Source organism: Bos javanicus, chromosome 10 (assembly GCF_032452875.1).
Source record: "Bos javanicus breed banteng chromosome 10, ARS-OSU_banteng_1.0, whole genome shotgun sequence".
NCBI classification, from domain to species: Eukaryota; Metazoa; Chordata; class Mammalia; order Artiodactyla; family Bovidae; genus Bos; species Bos javanicus.
The window spans coordinates 86,713,498-86,730,808 of record NC_083877.1 but is presented as its reverse complement, the minus strand read 5'-3'; the positions used below and the strand labels follow the sequence as shown (position 1 = coordinate 86,730,808).

Genomic DNA, 17,311 nt, shown 5'->3' with positions numbered 1-17,311 from the left:
CTTTGCTGGTCTCTCCTCATCCCCCCTCCCACCCCGCCCCAAGGCTGAAGGAGAGTGCTGGGCCTTGGACTGGAGAGCGGCATTTGTAGTAAGATGATAAAAGCTCTCAAGTTCATGTGTTCACATTTTCTTTTGAATCAGCCCTCTTTTGGATTGCATCCTCCCAAACAGCTGGCAAGGCAAGTTGGCACTGCCCACCCTTTAAGAAGGGAAGGTCCAAGAGTGGGCATCTTAGGCCAGCTTTGTTCTAGGGCCTCATGGGAAAATGCGCCTTTCCTTAGATTTATCATTCCATGCCCCTCCCCCCCCCAACAGGAAAATGATTTGAGGATCAAGACAAGGAGGTGGGCCAGGAGCGACGTGCCTAGGAGGCAGACTAGATGGCTTCTGTCTAGGCCTGAGACCTGGAGGCAAAAGAAGACATTGGCTCATCCAGCCCATGTCACCAAAGCTAGGATTCCTACTCAGGAGACTGGAGCCAAAAATCTTGTAGTGATTAAGAGATGCTTTGGCCTGGGAGATCGTCTCTGGGAATCTTGACTCTTAAGTTAGCTGCTATGGAATCTGGATTCCAGCCATAGTTCTCTTGCAGTCAGTGTTTAATGACCAATAACTTCTAGATCCACCATGGAACAACAAAAACAAACAAACTGACATTTAAGGATAGTGAGGTTTAGGCAAATATTTGAAAAGACAAAACAGGTTAATGGAAAAAAAACAAGTTGCCAGTGTCTACTGCGACATTGAATCCCCTACCATATCAACATTAACTAGCATCTACTTCTGTGCATTTTGGAGAAGGCAATGGCAGCCCACTCCAGTACTCTTGCCTGGAAAATCCCATGGGTGACGGAGCCTGGTAGGCTGCAGTCCATGGGGTCGCTAAGAGTCGGACATGACTGAGCGACTTCACTTTCACTTTTCACTTTCATGCCTTGGAGAAGGAAATGGCAACCCACTCCAGTGTTCTTGCCTGGAGAATCTCAGGGACGGGGAAGCCTGGTGGGCTGCCGTCTATGGTGTCACACAGAGTCGGACATGACTGAAGGGACTTAGCAGCAGCAGCAGCACTTCTGTGCATGCATGTGCCACCACAGATGCTCAGAGGGCTCAAACAAACCTTGTGCGCACCAGGACCCAGAGACCCCACAGAGACTGAGAAAGAACTGTGTCTGAGTGTCTCCTGTGGAGGTACGGGTCAGCAGCGGACTGCTGCGGGGGCAGGGGCTCTGGGTGAGGTAGACCTGGGTATGGCATTAGCCCTCTTGGAGGAGGTCGCCATTAACCCCACCACAGAGCCACCAGAACTTAACACAGGACTGGGAAACAGACTTTTAAAAAGAGAAAAGCTATGAACAACCTAGACAGCATATTAAAAAGCAGAGACATTACTTTGCCAACAAAGATCTGTCTAGTCAAAGCTATGGTTTTTCCAGTAGTCATGTATGGATGTGAGAGTTGGAGTACAAAGAAAGCTGAGGGCCGAAGAATTGATGCTTTTGAACTGTGGTGTTGGAGAGTCTCTTAGACAGCAAGGAGATCTAACCTGTCCATCCCAAAGGAAATCAGTCCTGAATATTCATTGGAAGGACTTATGCTGAAGCTGAAACTCCAATACTTTGGCCACCTGATGTGAAGAACCAACTCACTGGAAAAGACTCCGATGCTGGGAAAGACTGAAGATGGGAGGAGAAGGGGATGACAGAGGATGAGACGGTTGGATGGCATCACCAACTCAATGGACATGATGAGTAAGCTCCAGGATTTGGTGATGGACAGGGAGGCCTGGTGTACTGCAGTCCATGGGGTCCCAGAGAGTCAGATATGACTGAACAGCTGAACCGAACTGAACCACTGTGCATGCATGTGCCATCAATCCCTCAAGAATGAGACACTCTCAACTTACAGCAGGCCCCTGGGTTCTACATTTCTACTGATATGGCTTGTCTACAAACGTAGTGGCAAAAACCCTTCTCTCACTGGGGCTTGTGGGTTTTCACAAGACTTTCACCTTAACGCAGTACCTAGGTGTCTCATTGTGCCTGGGAAAACACAAGCAGCAAGGACAGATACAGCTGTGCCAGGACAGGCAGGAGTTATCCCCAACCTGGAAACTGAAAAATCAGAGGCTATTTTGGGCTTCGCCATTAGCCCTAGGAAGGTCCTTCACACCACATAAGTAGAGCTGGATCCTGAAATCTTGTTGCTAGTACCTTGCGCTTTACTTTCCAATGTTAGATTTATTTTTCACAGAAGAGTTCCCTCAGCTATAAAGGATCCTTACCATTACACTGTTTCAAGAGCATAATGGTAGAGTTGAAGAGCTTCATGCCATGTTTTGCATTGTATTCTAATTATAGGTTTATTCACTTATCTTGCCCCACAAATTACATGCTCCCTTAGGACAAGGACTGCATCTTATTCCCTTTTGTATCCCTAGAGTTTACCCAGTAGGCACAAAAGTATTTATATAAATGAAGTGGGTCTCATCTAGTCTCAAATAACCCTCACAAAGACACCTCAATCTCCTACTAGCAGCTAGTTTCTCCAGTGAGTTAAAAAGTGATTCATGTCACTGGAAGGCTTGCAAGGAAATTAAAGGTTCCAAATTACGTCTCTTTAAAAATACCATAAGGGAAGGACTGCTTTGGAATAAGGGGAAATGAAATACTCAGTGACTAGAGTGAGAGATAAGTGTTGCTCTTGCTATTATCAACCTGCATAATTTTAGACGTGATTTCTGCCCACTCTTGAAGTTGTGGGCAAAGTTCTCAAATGGGTCGAATAATAGCTTAGACATACAGATTTTATTCCTTGTCGATGAATATACTATATACGCTTTTCACGACACTGAAACAGCAAACAGCTAACACTCCATTTGAGATTCACTCAAGCAACCTCAGGTTCACTAAGGTTGTCTGCAAATTTCAGGTATCTTATTTATCAAAATGGAGATGGAAATTCAACATCAAAGACTTGGTAATAGCTTAACATAAGAACAAATCAGTGGCAGAGCATTCCCAACGCAGCTTATAATCTTGGCATAGGTCAGTCTCCTCATTATAGCATGGTCCGTAAAATCTTAACTAAGTCATCTAATGAGGTCTAGAGATGGGGTTCCACAAGATTATTTAATTAATCCAACAAATGTTTATCAGACACTCTGTGGCATTCTTTTGAGCACTGAAGATGAACAATCTTTTTTTTTTTTAATTAAAAAAATTCTTGCCTTCATGAAGATTATGGCCTGGGGGGCGGGGGGGTGTTGTATCACTGAAATATACAAAGAATGTCTGAAGGTAAGATAATCACAAATTTAGAGCAATCACTTTTGGCCAAATTACTGATATTAATGACCATATACTACCTACAAGTTTTCAGGAGTTCTCAACTTGGAGACCTTGGGTCCACCAGGCATCATGAAGGAGTTAAGCTAGAGGGGGAGGAAATGTTTATGAACCCTCTAAAATTAATGTACATTTCTAAGTTTGAGTGCACATTTTTTTTAGGACAAAAACTGTAACTTACATTCAATTCTCAAAGGAATCTCTCACTCCAAAAAGGTTAAGACTCACTTCATATCACTGCTACAAAGATTAGTTTTTCTAAAGCTGTATTCACACTGTACTCTGAACTACACAGCAGCATCTTGAGAACAACGTTCTCTGTGTCCTTCACATACAAAGGCTCATCAGAATACGATGGGATCAACTCAGTCTGTCATGGACCCTTCATTCCCCTGACCATGGGGCCCTGAATTGGAATAGAGAAATGTAGTGGTGAGTCCTAGCTGACTTGTTTTACCATATATCGCTGGAACAAAAGGCAATCCTTGAATAAAAAAAAAAAATCACTGGACCAAGATCTATTTCACTCAAGATAAATGAAAACACAAAGTGCTGGATCTGTACTTAATTACATGATTTGCATCACTGAATAAATACTAGAGAATATATTCAATTAAGAAACAAGAAAAGAATCATCCTTAAACAGCTACTTTTAAACCATTCTTCCAAGGGCACTTCCTGAGCAGGTATTAAATCATTAGCCATGACCACAAACATGTTTTAAGGCATGACCCTTGTCTCCTGTTCCTGGATACTGATAAAATGAATCTCAAGAAATTTATATTCTAATCAGCAGGAGATAAGAGTTCCAGTGTTAATCTCACTTTCAAAGGGGTTAGGCAAGGCAAGGAACCTCTGCAGCTCTGTTGCATTAGAACTCAGTTCTCTTGCCATGTCTTCTCTCATAAACACTGTCACTTACACGACATACATACACACACAGACACTTGGTGTTCCAAAATCTACAAAGAGTTCCAGATCAAGAATTGCCAAAGACATTCCTGGAAAACCTTACAAGATGGCCAGATCCGTTTCTTGTACTTCTAATTCATTATTCAGTCTTTGAGTTGATGGGGGCCATCGCCACCACGATAAACAGATATACTCTCACTGCATCTCCAGGGATTAAGAAGGCTGCTCAGTGATGAACCTGAATTCACTACCAAACAATCTGATGGCTTGGCTACAACTCTACAGAGGCCTTAAGCTCAGTCCCTAGAGTCTAAGGAGAGGTGAGAGTCCTGTGTGGAATGAGAAGAGGCAGAAAAACACCGAGAGAAAGAGTATAAAGTCAGAGAGATCTGGGTTTGCGTCCTGGTGCCGTCACCTGCCATTTGTGTGACCTCAGCAGAGTGGCCTATGCTTTCAGCTATTTTCTTCATCTGTTAAAAAAAGTCTCTACTTCATAAGGTTACAGAGACAATAATGCATATAAAGTACTTACCACAGTGTCCAGGGCAAAGCAGACATTCAACTAATGTCACCTACTTTATTATAAAGGGCAGGTGTATTGAAAAAAAAAAAAATGGAAGAGGAATAGTTTTTTAAAACAAATGTAAAAACCAATATAACACAGAAGAGAAATTTTTTTTTAATTTAGCAAGCATGTAATAAGTGCATACCAAGTGCTGGGTGATGGATTAGAAAGAATACCATCACATAGTTTATAATTCAATAGAAAATAAGAGATGCAAAACTATAACATATTTTGTTATAGGGAATGACTAATGAAGGGCTACAGATATAGACAATGGAAAGATGACGTCTGGATGGGGTGGCAGGGGATTATTCATTCATTTATTTTAAAAATAAGTATCAAATCCATACTATATACCCAGGTTGGGAAAACTGGTGAAAAAATGGACATGGTCACTTTCCACCTTAACCAGGTACCTTATAGTTCAGTAGAATTAGCACATTTACTGAGTACTACCCATGAGTTAGGTTCTGAGGCAGCAAAGGATACTGCCTCCAAAGAGCTCACTGTTCATTAAAGGAGAGAGCTATCAAACACAAATAACTGTGTGGCGAATGAAATGGCATGCCTCTGAGAGAAGTGGCATTTACACTGAGCCTGGACAAACGTATATAGTTACATATAGTGTTGTTGTTGTTCAGTCAGTAAGTCGTGTCCAACTCTTTGTGATCCCCTGGACTGCAGCAGGCCAGGCTTCCCTATCTCCCAGTTTGCTCAAATTCATGTCCATGGAGTCAGTGATGCCATCCAACCATCTCATCCTCTGTTGCCACCCTCTCCCTTCCTTAATCTTTCCCAGCATCAGGATCTTTTCCAATGAGTTGGGTCTTTGCATCAGGTGGCCAAAGTACTGGAGCTTCAGCTTCATCATCACTCCTTCCAATGAATATTCAGGATTGACTTCCTTAAGGATTGACTGGTTTGATCTCTTTGCTGTCCAAGGGACTATCAAGAGTCTTCTCCAGCTTCACAATTCGAAAGCATCAATTCTTTGGTGCTCAGCCTGTGAGAGGTCCAACTCCCAAATCCATACACGACTACTGGTAGAGCCATAGCTTTGACTAGACGGATCTTTGCCAGCAAAGAGATGTCTCTGCTTTTTAATGCACTGACGAGCTTTGCCATAGTTTTTCTTCTAAGGAGCAAGTGTCTTTTAATTTCACGGCTGCAGTCACCATCTGCAGTGATTTCGGAGCCCATGAAAAAAAATCTGCCACTGTTTCCACGTTTTCCCCATCCATTTGCCATGAAACGATGGGACCAGATACCATCTTAGTTTTTTGAATGTTGAGTTTTAAGCCAGTTTTTTCACTCTCCTCTTTCACCTTCATCAAGAGGATCTTTAGTTCCTCATTGCTTTCTGCCATAAGGGTGGTATGATCTGCATATCTGAAGTTTATATTTCTCCAGGCAATCTTGATTCCAGCTTGTGCTACAGCCAGCCCATCATTTCATATGATGTACTCTGCATATAAGTTAAAAAAGCAGGTGACAAAATAGAGCCTCGACATATTCAGTTCCCAATTTTGAACCAGTCCATTGTTCCATGTCCGGTCCCAACTGTTGCTTCTTGAGCTGCATACAGGTTTCTCAGGAAGCAGGTAAGGTGGTCTGGTATTTCCATCTCTTTAAGAATTTTCCTCAGTTTGTTGTGATCCACACAGTCAAAGGCTTTAGCATAGTCAATGAAGCAGAAGTAGATGCTTTTCTGAAATTCCCTTGTTTTTTCTATGATCCAACGGATATTGGCAATTTGATCTCTGGTCCTCTGCCTTTTCTAAATCTAGCTTGTACATCTGAAAGTTCTCGGTTCATGTCCTGTTGACTGGGGAACGTTTCCCAAGAGAAGATAGCATAAATTAAGGAACAGAGACTAAGAAAATTCTGGATGAACTGCACAAAAACCTCTGTCATGGGAAGGAGACAGGTTGGAGAAGTAATCTGGAGCCAGATTCTACATAAAGGCTTTGAATAACATTTAATAGCTGGGGCTTCCCTTTGAAGATAACAGGATTCCATTCAAGATTCTTGAGCAAAGGAGTATCATTATCAGACTGGTGGTTTAGAAAGATTCCTTTAGAACAAAGACTAGGGTGAATAGAGGAGAATGGCTGGGAGACCATTTAGGAGGTAACTGTAGTGATCCAGTCCAGAGATAATTAAGTCCTTAAGCAGAACAGTAGATGTGAAACAGAGAAGATACATATCAGAGAAATTATAGAGTCAGACTCAACAAGAACTGGCAACAACTGCCCTGACATAGAATGAGGAAACAGAAAAGCTGATAAACTAAAGGCTCTGTACCGAAGCCCCTAGGAGAAGTGCAGTGTCACTGATACAGAGGGGAAAAGGGGAGAAGAACAGATAAGTATTAGATATACTGAACATTTTCTGAGTATTTTCAAAACATGCTTAAAAAGTACATTGAATATTCTGGGTTCTTGCAATACAGTTGGATGGAGATGTCTAGCAGGCAGTTGGAAATCTGGACATGACACTCAGAAAACAGGTTCAAACTAAAGACATATATTTGGGAGCAATCTGCAGACCAGTACTAGATGAAGCTATGCGAAGAGGAAATCTACCCAAGGGGAGGCACTACAGAGAGGCATAAAGTTCAGGTGAGCTCTGGAATTCAGATGCATGTTGAAGGATACCTGTGAGAACAGGGGGAAACAGATGCCGAGGCCGCACCCCCTTCTTTAATCAGAAAGACTCTGCTGTTGTCAGTTTACACATTTCAGGCCTAAATACCAGTGGGTTTTTAAAAATGTGGAAAGTGGAGTCTAGTTTTTTGGGGGGACGTATAGGATCAGATCTCAAAGGAATTACCCAAGGGCTGGAGAAGCTAAGGGGAGTTTTCAGGAAGGAGGCAGTCAATAATAGTGCCATGTACTAAAAGAGAATGAGGATTAATAACAGGTGACTGAAGCTGGCAATTCCAAGGTCATCAGTGACCTTTGAGAGTTACTGTTTTGTTTAGTCGGTCAGTCATGTCTGACTCTTTTGCGACCCCCATGGACTGTAGCCTGCCAGGCTCCTCTGTCCTTGGGATTTCCCAGGCAAGAATATTGGAGTGGGTTGCCGTTTCCTTCTCCAGGGAATCTTCCCAACCCAGGGATTGAACCCATGTCTTTTGCAATGGCAGGTGGATTCTTTGCCACTGAGCCACCTGGGAAGGCCTCTGAGAAAGAGTCAAAATGGTAAGAGATACAAAAAAAGGTTATTTGAGAACAAGGGACCATCAGTAGGTCAACGACCTAAGGAAAATCTGGGGTTTAAAGCCTGAAGAGACACAGAAGAGCTGGGGAAATGATAGGATCAACTGGTACTATGACTCAGAGCAGGGAGGCACAAGGGTCCAGGAGACTTCGTCTTGACACTGTAATTACTCCACTTGACACAGAAGAAAATTAAGGCACAGGGAATTTAAATAACTTGTCCAAAGTCTCACTGACCCAAGGGCTTCTGTTTTTTCCATGTACCCTTTTCGGTTTCTAGAAATGGAGAAAAGGGAAGTATATGACACAAAGAAGCACAACTTTTCTACCCAGAAAAATACAGACCCAAAGAAGCTACACTTAGGGGAAAAAAATTACAAAATCAGAACACAAATGGACAATAGTTCGAACGTGTCAGATACGGTCAGGAGGCAGGAAGAGCATTTCCGGTACTGAATGCCCAAGCGTGTGATAACTGGGGGCCGCTGGCGTCAATCCTGGAAAACACCTGTAACCACGTCAAAAAATTGTGCTTCCTCTCTGCCAGCTTCACCTTCAAATAGCAATTTCTGAAATTGAGATCTACTCCAGGTCCACCCTGGACCCTGAAGAAATGAGCAGGATCACAATGGAAACTGCTGAAGCAGAAGAAATGATCAAAGAACTCCTTGAGTGCAAATGGATGGGTAAGCGGTGTGAGCCAACGTTCTCGACCTGGGCGGACACCCTTCTCTAGGACTAGGCGGGAAAGGGGCAGGGTGAGGAATGAAAGTAAAAAGACATTGAATGCTTTTTCGTTTCTCCTCTCCATCTAAATGAAAAATGGAGAAGTAAAAAGCATCTCCTCCCTCCCATGTATCTGTCAGCATATTTCCAGGAGGCCTGGCCACAGCCCGGGCACTGGCTGGCCGGGAACAGAGCCTGACACAGCACATTCGCTAGCACCGGAGCCTCGCCTGGGTGGTCGGCTGTTATTCCTTTGATTAAACTCCCAGGCTGGAAGAGCTGGAGCTGCTCCTAGTGATAGCTGGTCCTGCAATCTCACACTGGCCCGCACAGAGAGGCCAGTGCTCCCTCTGTCTCCCAGCCTCCCTCTCCTCACTGCAGAGCTGGGCTCCTTTGCCACATTCTTCTGTTCACTGACAGTGGTAACCACAGAGGGCTGCTTCTGTGTGTGCAGAGGGCTGCAGTTGTAAAGCACACCTCTCCTGGCACGGGGGTGAGGAAAAGACAGTGAGATCTCATAGTCAAGCTGCTACTCCAGCGTCACGCTATCAGCTACCTACCACAGGGCTCTCTCCCCAACCAGCGAAAGATGCTTTTAGAGCACCCTGCTTTCAGGGATGTACGCACTCATTTCCAAAGGATCCCAGCCCCCAAAGATAACCAGCTTCTCACGTGTCAAGGGAAAGAACTAAATCTGACCTTCTCTCTGCTCAGATTTGTTAGGCTGAATAATCCTAGATGCAGAATATGTAACTCTAGTTTCCAAGCATATGCAAACACTTCCAAAGTGGCCACGGTGGCCACTTCATGGTGGCAGGGCAAATTCAATATTCTTGTATGCTCTAGGCTATAAATTAGCTTAAATCATAGCAGAAATAGTAAAAGTAGTTACAAGATAAATGAAGTCCTGTTTTTAGACAAATAAATTTGTTAAGAATCTAGCCTCTAATGGAAATGATGGGCAACTCAAAGTTTTATAATCAAATTTGTGTGGTTTTTTGGGGGAAAATGCTCGAGAATATCCGGGGGACTCCTGAGGCTCGATCCCGCCTTTGCGTATGCCGAGCCTCCTTCCTCATGACCTTTGTCACGAGTGGAATGCCTCACCGGCTCCCCGCACTAAGTGAGACAGTTAAAAGGCAAGGCCCATTTGTCTCTGTGGCTCCTGGTCATTGTTGAGATAAAGAGCCGAGTTCCTTCACAGGTCATTCAAAGCGCTCCTTGAATCAGCCCTTGTCTTCTCCTCCGGCGTCCGTTTCAGCTGCTTTCTGCTGACTCCCTATGCTCCAACATTGCTAACCACCAGCTTCCTGGTTCTCCAGTACACACATGCAAGCTTTTCTTTTGGAGCCTGCCCCACCCTTCTTCTGCCACCCACCTGTCTACCCTTAAGATTCAGTGTAGGGGTAATCTCTTCCAAGAAGGCGGCTTTGGCACTCCCACTCCCACCCACATGCTGGGTTAGGTACCCTCTGGTGGCTTTGTTATTCCCTAGAAACCTCGGTGCATATCCCATGCAGTACATTCCATAACACATTCTATCATGTATTATGTGGCTGTTTCCCATTCCACACTCTGAGTTACTTCACACTGAGATCTATTGTCTTGTATCATCCCTATGGCTTAGCATTAAGGTTTGGAACACTCCTAAGAGTGTAACAAAATGTTTTTGAAAGAATGAGTTAAAAGAATGCATTTGAATAAAAAGTTTTATGGAAAATGCAACTAAAAACTTTAATGGGCAAGTAGCTGAAATCATAGACAAAATAAAGGAACTCTTTTACAGAAATTCCCTCAAATTTTAATTTTTCGGGGGAGGGGAGCCATGCCACATAGCATGCAGGATCTTAGTTACCTGACCAGGGAATGAATCCATGCTCCCTGTGACAGAAGTACAGTCTCAACTGCTGGACTGCCAGGCAAGCCCCAAATTTCAATTTTTTAAATACTCATCTTCCAAAATAGCATGAAAATTTAAAATCAGCATACCTTACTTAGTGGAAGATCTCTTGACGCTTTGCCAAGAAAAGTAATATAGAGATATATATCAGGGCTTATGGAATATAATACTTTGGCCACCTGATGCAAAGAGCTGACTCAATGGAAAAGACCCTGATGCTGGGAAAGACTGAAGGCAGATGCTGGGAAAGATTGATGGCAACAGGAGGAGGGGGGCAACAGAGGATGAGATGGTTAGATAGCATCATCGACTCAATGGACTTGAGTTTGAGCAAACTCTAGGAGATAGTGAAGGACGGGGGAGCCTGTGTGCTGCAGTTCACGGGGTTACAAAGAGTAGGACACGACTTAGCAACTGAGCAACAACATGGCATATAATTCAAGCAAGACCCACAGGAAAATCCACAGCTTTAAATTAAAAAAAAAAAAGGAGAGGAAATGAGTGAAAATAAGGGAAGTACTCAATTCAAGAAATTGGGAGGAAATACCAAAAACTATAGAATGCAGAAGGAAGTTAGCAAAGATAAAACAAGAAGATAACCAATTAAAAAACTATAACAGAAAGAATATATCCTATAGAACAGGGATGGAGCAAAGAAAATATTCATGAAAAAAAGCACAGACGCAAAACAGGAATTGAAAGTAAGAAACTAATGACAGATAAGAGGAAATCAGAAACATTTGAAGGAATTACTGTACATAGAGTTGCTTCTGGTGAGCTGAGCTAAAGGTTCACACCCCAAGTCCGGAGAGGAGAGTGGACCTTTCAGCACATTCTGACTGGAGGCGCGCCTCTCACCAGAACCACAGACATCTTATCACTTGCCTCAGTGAATAAGCAACCAAGGCACTTTGTTTCAAACACAGCTAGGAGCAAAAGGAAATGGCTAGTAAACAGATGTTCCAGGGCTCATATTAAGTCATTACAACATGTTATTATTTACCAGAAAAAGAACAATAGAAGAATTCCCCAAATTCCAAATTAAGGAATTACTTTCTCTGAGGAGAAATAACACAAATAACATATAACTTGAACTTTTCAACAGCAACATTCATTTTGGTAACACAATGTTTTATCCAAAAACTGACTTCAAATCAAATCACAAACCTTTAGTTATTAAGAGCCTTCTACAGTTTTGAAAGAGCGATCCTTTCCAAGCATACAGCATTTAGACTTTACAGAAAGGTTTTTGCATACTGCCTTCATGACCTTGTTGTATTTTCCCCATCAACAAATAAAGACCGTGAGGTGTACAGAATTTGAGTAAATTGCCCAAGATCACACAGCTAGTAGAAGAAGGCAAAAAAAAGTCAGCCACTGTTTCCCCATCTATTTGCCATGAAGTGATGGGACCAGATGCCATGATCTTAGTTTTCTGAATGTGAAGCTTTAAGCCAACTTTTTCACTCTCCTCTTTCACTTTCATCAAGAGGCTTTTTAGTTCCTCTTCACTTTCTGCCATAAGGGTGGTGTCATCTGCATATCTGAGGTTATTGATATTTCTCCCGGCAATCTTGATTCCAGCTTGTGCTTCTTCTAGCCCAGCATTTCTCATGATGTACTCTGCATAGAAGTTAAATAAGCAGGGTGACAATATACAGCCTTGACATACTCCTTTTCCTATTTGGAATCAGTCTGTTGTTCCATGTCCAGTTCTAACTGTTGCTTCCTGACCTGCATACAGATTTCTCAAGAGACAGGTCAGGTGGTCTGGTATTCCTATCTCTTTCAGAATTTTCCACAGTTGATTGTGATCCACACAGTCAAAGGCTTTGGCATAGTCAATAAAACAGAAATAGATGTTTTTCTGGAACTCTCATGCTTTTTCGATGATCCAGCGGATGTTGGCAATTTGATCTCTGGTTCCTCTGCCTTGTCTAAAACCAGCTTGAACATCTGGAAGTTCAAGGTTCATGTATTGCTGAAGACGGGCTTAGAGAATTTTGAGCATTACCTTACTAACGTGTGAGATGAATACAATTGTGTGGTAGTTTGAGCATTCTTTGGCATTGCCTTTCTTTGGGATTGGAATGAAAACTGACCTTTTCCAGTCCTGTGGCCACTGCTGAGTTTTCCAAATTTGCTGGCATATTGAGTGCGGCACTTTCACAGCATCATCTTTTAGAATTTGAAACAGGTCCACTGGAATTTCATCACCTCCACTAGCTTTGTTCATAGTGATGCTTTCTAAGGCCCACTGGACTTTGGACTCCAGGATGTCTGGCTCTAGGTGACTGATCACACCATCATGATTAGCTGGGTCGTGAAGATCTTTTTTGCACAGTTCTTCTGCGTATTCTTGCCACCTCTTCTTAACATCTTCTGCTTCTGTTAGGTCCACACCATTTCTGTCCTTTATCGAGCCCATCTTTCATGAAATGTTCCCTTGGTATGTCTAATTTTCTTGAAGAGATCTCTAGTCTTTCCCATTCTATTGTTTTCCTCTATTTCTTTGCAGTGATCACTGAGGAGGGCTTTCTTATCTCTCCTTGCTATTCTTTGGAATTCTGCATTCAAATGGGTATATCTTTCCTTTTCTCCTTTGCTTTTAGCGTCTCTTCTTTTCACAGCTATTTGTAAGGCCTCCTCAGACAGCCATTTTGCTTTTTTGCATTTCTTTTTCTTGGGGGTGGTCTTGCTCCCTGTCTCCTGTACGATGTAATGAACCTCCGTCCATATAGTTCATCAGGCACTCTGTCTATCAGATCTAGGCCCATCGATCTGTTTCTCACTCCCACTGTATAATCGTAAGGACTTTGATTTAGGTCGCAACTGAGGTCTGGCGCGTCTAGCTGCTCATTAAAATTAGAAACATGCTCCAGGCCGTGACCCAGTGAGAGCAGTGTCGCGGGTCACCGGTCCTTCCCCTCCTCATAGCCTCTGCACATTTCACAGTTCCTTCTCATTCTCTTTTCTTTTCACATCATCCTGTCACTAAAATCTAACTATTAATTACTTTCAAGTCTCAACACTGCCTGTACAAGATTCTTCACTTTCTAATTCACATTAGGCTTTTTACCTACTCCCTTTCAACTATTAGAGATTTGAAAAAGAAAATTCATTACAACCTCACACACTCTGGGATGAGGCGGAAGTAAAGCTTGAATTATGGCCCATAATTTTACACAGAGAAGTAGGGCACCACCAGGGAGCAGTGTGTTGCCTGCTTTTAACATGCACTTGAAGTAGTCTATGGCTTCACTTTTTTCCTAGATTTGATTATCAGTAGAGGATTGTCAGGCTTTCCAGGTCATGCTAGTGGTAAAGAACCTGCCTGCCAGTGCAAGAGACGTAAGAGACGTGGATTCGATCCCCTGGAGGAGAGCATGGCAACGGACTCCAGTATTCTTGCCTGGGGAATCCCATGGACAGAGGAGCCTGGCAGACAGATTACAACGGGGTCGCAAAGAGTGAGACATGACTGAAGTAACTTAGCACAGCACAGCACACAGCACAGAGAGCTGTCACCAATTAAAGAATATGACACTATGAAGATACAGAAAACTATAACTTTGGACTTGAATTACAATAATTCCTTTGGAGGATTTTGATGCCATTTTATATTAAGAAAAAGGAAAAAATATGGCTTCTGCTTCCAGTTAAATACCATAGAGATAATCAGCAAGAAGGGCCAAAAGAATCCTATAGTTCTTAACTTTACTGTGTTGTAAAGCTAGTCAACATACATACAACGTAAAAGTCAAAATCCCAGTATCCATCAAGCTTGCTGGATGACCTTGATTATATCACTCTTTTAGCCTCAGTTTCCCCCATCTGTAAAATGGGGAGAATGATATGGTTTGAAATAACTCATTAATCAGTGCCCAGAAAACATCCTGACATCAAGAGATGAAAGGTAGTACAGTTAAAAAAGTAAAAGGTAATGTTATGGAATTCTGGTAAAAAGATTTCTAAGACTACAACTCTTTGGCAATTTTTACCAATGAAATAAGTTATTTTTAAAGATCGTTTAAAAGTGTATTTACAACTGAACATTCGAGTTTATTTGTCCACGAAATAGGTACATCACAGCTAGCAGCAGACTTAACTTTGCAATACCTGTGACAGAAATCCTTCCTTTAAAGCCGAAGAGGAACACTTTTAGCTAACATTCTTTAGCTCAAAAAACCAGTGAACATTCATTCAATAAGCATCAGCATATGGGCATTAGTAAAGACAGGAATGGCAGAGACCCATGGAGTTAACCCTATCCACTGGTTAAAAGCTCCATGACACCCCAAACTGCCATACCTGCTGGGTGAGGAGGCTGATGTGAGTGGATGGAGAATACTGCCTGGCTGCCTGCTTCTCGGCCAGCCGCTGAAGTTCGGCCGTAACCATACTTGGGTTGTATCGTTTGCTGTATGAAGAGCCATCTTCTCCCTCCTTTTGGGTTCTGGCCACTCCTGAATGCTGCTTGTTTGGATGGCATGAACCTGCTAAAGAGAAAAGCTTTCATCCACTTAGGAAAAAAAGATTAGAAAAACTTAGGATGATGACAACCAATAGGTAGTTCACTGAATCCCAGGGATCTTTGACAACAAGAGGAGCAAGGAACTATCTTCAAAAGTTCACAAAAGTAAACACATACCCTTATTATACCCGAGGATCTCTTCCTATCACCAATTTGTTACAAGCATCCATAACTATGTTTTTGCATAATATGAATCCTTCACAAAAAAAGGATTTTCATCATATGTAGTGGGGAATAATTGATCCTAAAATGAATGAATATAAAAAGTGCAGCCTTGAAAATCGTTGTGATTCTTGCTTTTCTTGTTATGTGACAGTACTTGTCAGTAGTCTGTTGAGCCCACTGTCAAATCATCCACACCGCAGCCCACCAGGCTCCTCTGTCCAAGGGATTCTCCAGGCAAGAATACTGGAACGGGCTGCCACGGCCTCCGCCAGGGGAGCTTCCCACCCCAGGCACTGAACCTGCATATCTTACACTGGTAGGTGGGTCTTTACCACCAGCACCACCTGGGAAGCCCCACAATCCTCCTTACAAAGCTCAAAAAGGAAAAGAAGGATAAAAACAAAACTGAATTTATTTAGAAAAACAGTAATAATCCTATATCATCAAATTTCAATTGATTTCTCTTTCAGATTTCAGTTTCTTCTTTCAACTATAATATCAGAGAAATCTATTGTTTTTGAGCACTGAAATTTTGGCAAAAAGAAATTATTTAATTAAAAATCAAGGTTCATATTTGTTCTATGGTAAGTCACACAATCCATTAGAAAAAAATTAAAAAGTCAGAAAAGTGGAAACACTAATGTGTTTCCTTTCTGTCTTATTAGTGCTTATATAACCATGATCATCCTTGTATATACAATTTGATGACACTGCTTTATTATATTATTTGACACATATAAAATACTATCTACAATAGATGTAGAAGTTATAAAACATATAATGAACTGACTACCTAAGTCATATTAACATGCATCAACCCATGGGTTCCTTCTCATTCTTAATCTCCCCTTATCATTCATCCCCTTCTTTTTTTAAATAGTTTTATTCTTCATTTCTGTGTGTGTAGGCATACTTAAAATACAGTTAATTTTGCTTGTTTTTGAGCTCTATAAAAATGGTATCTTACTGTAGTAGTTTCCTGGGACTTGTTTTTGTTAATACCATACTTCTAATATTTATCCTTTCTCAGTACAGGTGAAATTCATTAACTTTACATGGTGCTTGGTATTCCATTTTGGAAATACACTACAACTTATTTTTCTATTTCCTCATTGATGGTTATTTTGGTTACTGCAAGCTTATTGCTATTGTAAACAGTTCAGTTGTGAACACTCTTGCATACATGTCCTAGGGCATGTGTAGAAGAACTTCTCTTCTGTATGTGGCTAGAAGTTGAGTCAGAGAGTATAAGAATTTAAAAATTCATGTGATAATAACAAACGGTATATTTTACACTACCAAAAACAAAATACAAGGCTTCCTGCTGATCAGTATCCCCTCCAACACTTAGTATTGTCAAATATCTTAATTCTTCCCTCTTTTAAGAGGGTGGAAGGTCTCACTGTAGCTTTCACTTATATTCATCTGATTAATAACGATGTTGAGCACATTATCTCTTTTGCGATACCATTATTGGGTTGTCTTTTTTTCTTTCTGAAGGAGGCTTGCTTATGTTTTTACTTTCGTTTCCTACCATAAGTTATTAAAGATGGTCTAATCTATTCTAGAGTCTAAAGTTTGCATCTGAGATTAATTATATGGATTGTATGAGGCAGGGATGTAATTTCACTTTTGTTCCTGTTTGGATAACCAGTTGTCCCAGCACCATTTATTGAAAAATGCATCCTTTTCCGTCTGTCATATATCCAAGTTTCATCTATCTGTGATTGTTTCCAACTTTCTATTCTGCTTCACTGGTCACTCTGCACCTTTTCCAATACTGCATTTTCTTAATCATATCTTCATATTCTTATCAAGATATCCGTCCACCATTTTTCCTTCTTCAGTAGGTTCTCACTACCCTTGGTCTTTTGCCTTTCCAGTATCGTTTTAGATGAGCCTTGTCAAGTACAGCGCAGCTGTTGAGATTTTGGTTGGGAT

The 17,311-nt window shown here is 41.8% G+C and overlaps 1 protein-coding gene across 23 annotated transcripts in view; it reads right to left on the bottom strand.

The window, feature by feature from the left end:
• Positions 1 to 17,311, bottom strand: part of TTLL5 (tubulin tyrosine ligase like 5) — a 318,832-nt gene that overhangs the window by 172,876 nt on the left and 128,645 nt on the right. For 15 of the 23 annotated variants that reach the window (XM_061429505.1, XM_061429506.1, XM_061429504.1 and 12 more), the window contains one exon: positions 14,983 to 15,170. In XM_061429505.1, coding sequence (XP_061285489.1) covers positions 14,983 to 15,170 — 188 coding nt within the window. The remainder of the gene's footprint in view (positions 1 to 14,982; positions 15,171 to 17,311) is intronic. The other 8 variants (XM_061429521.1, XM_061429507.1, XM_061429517.1 and 5 more) reach the window with 1 other exon arrangement.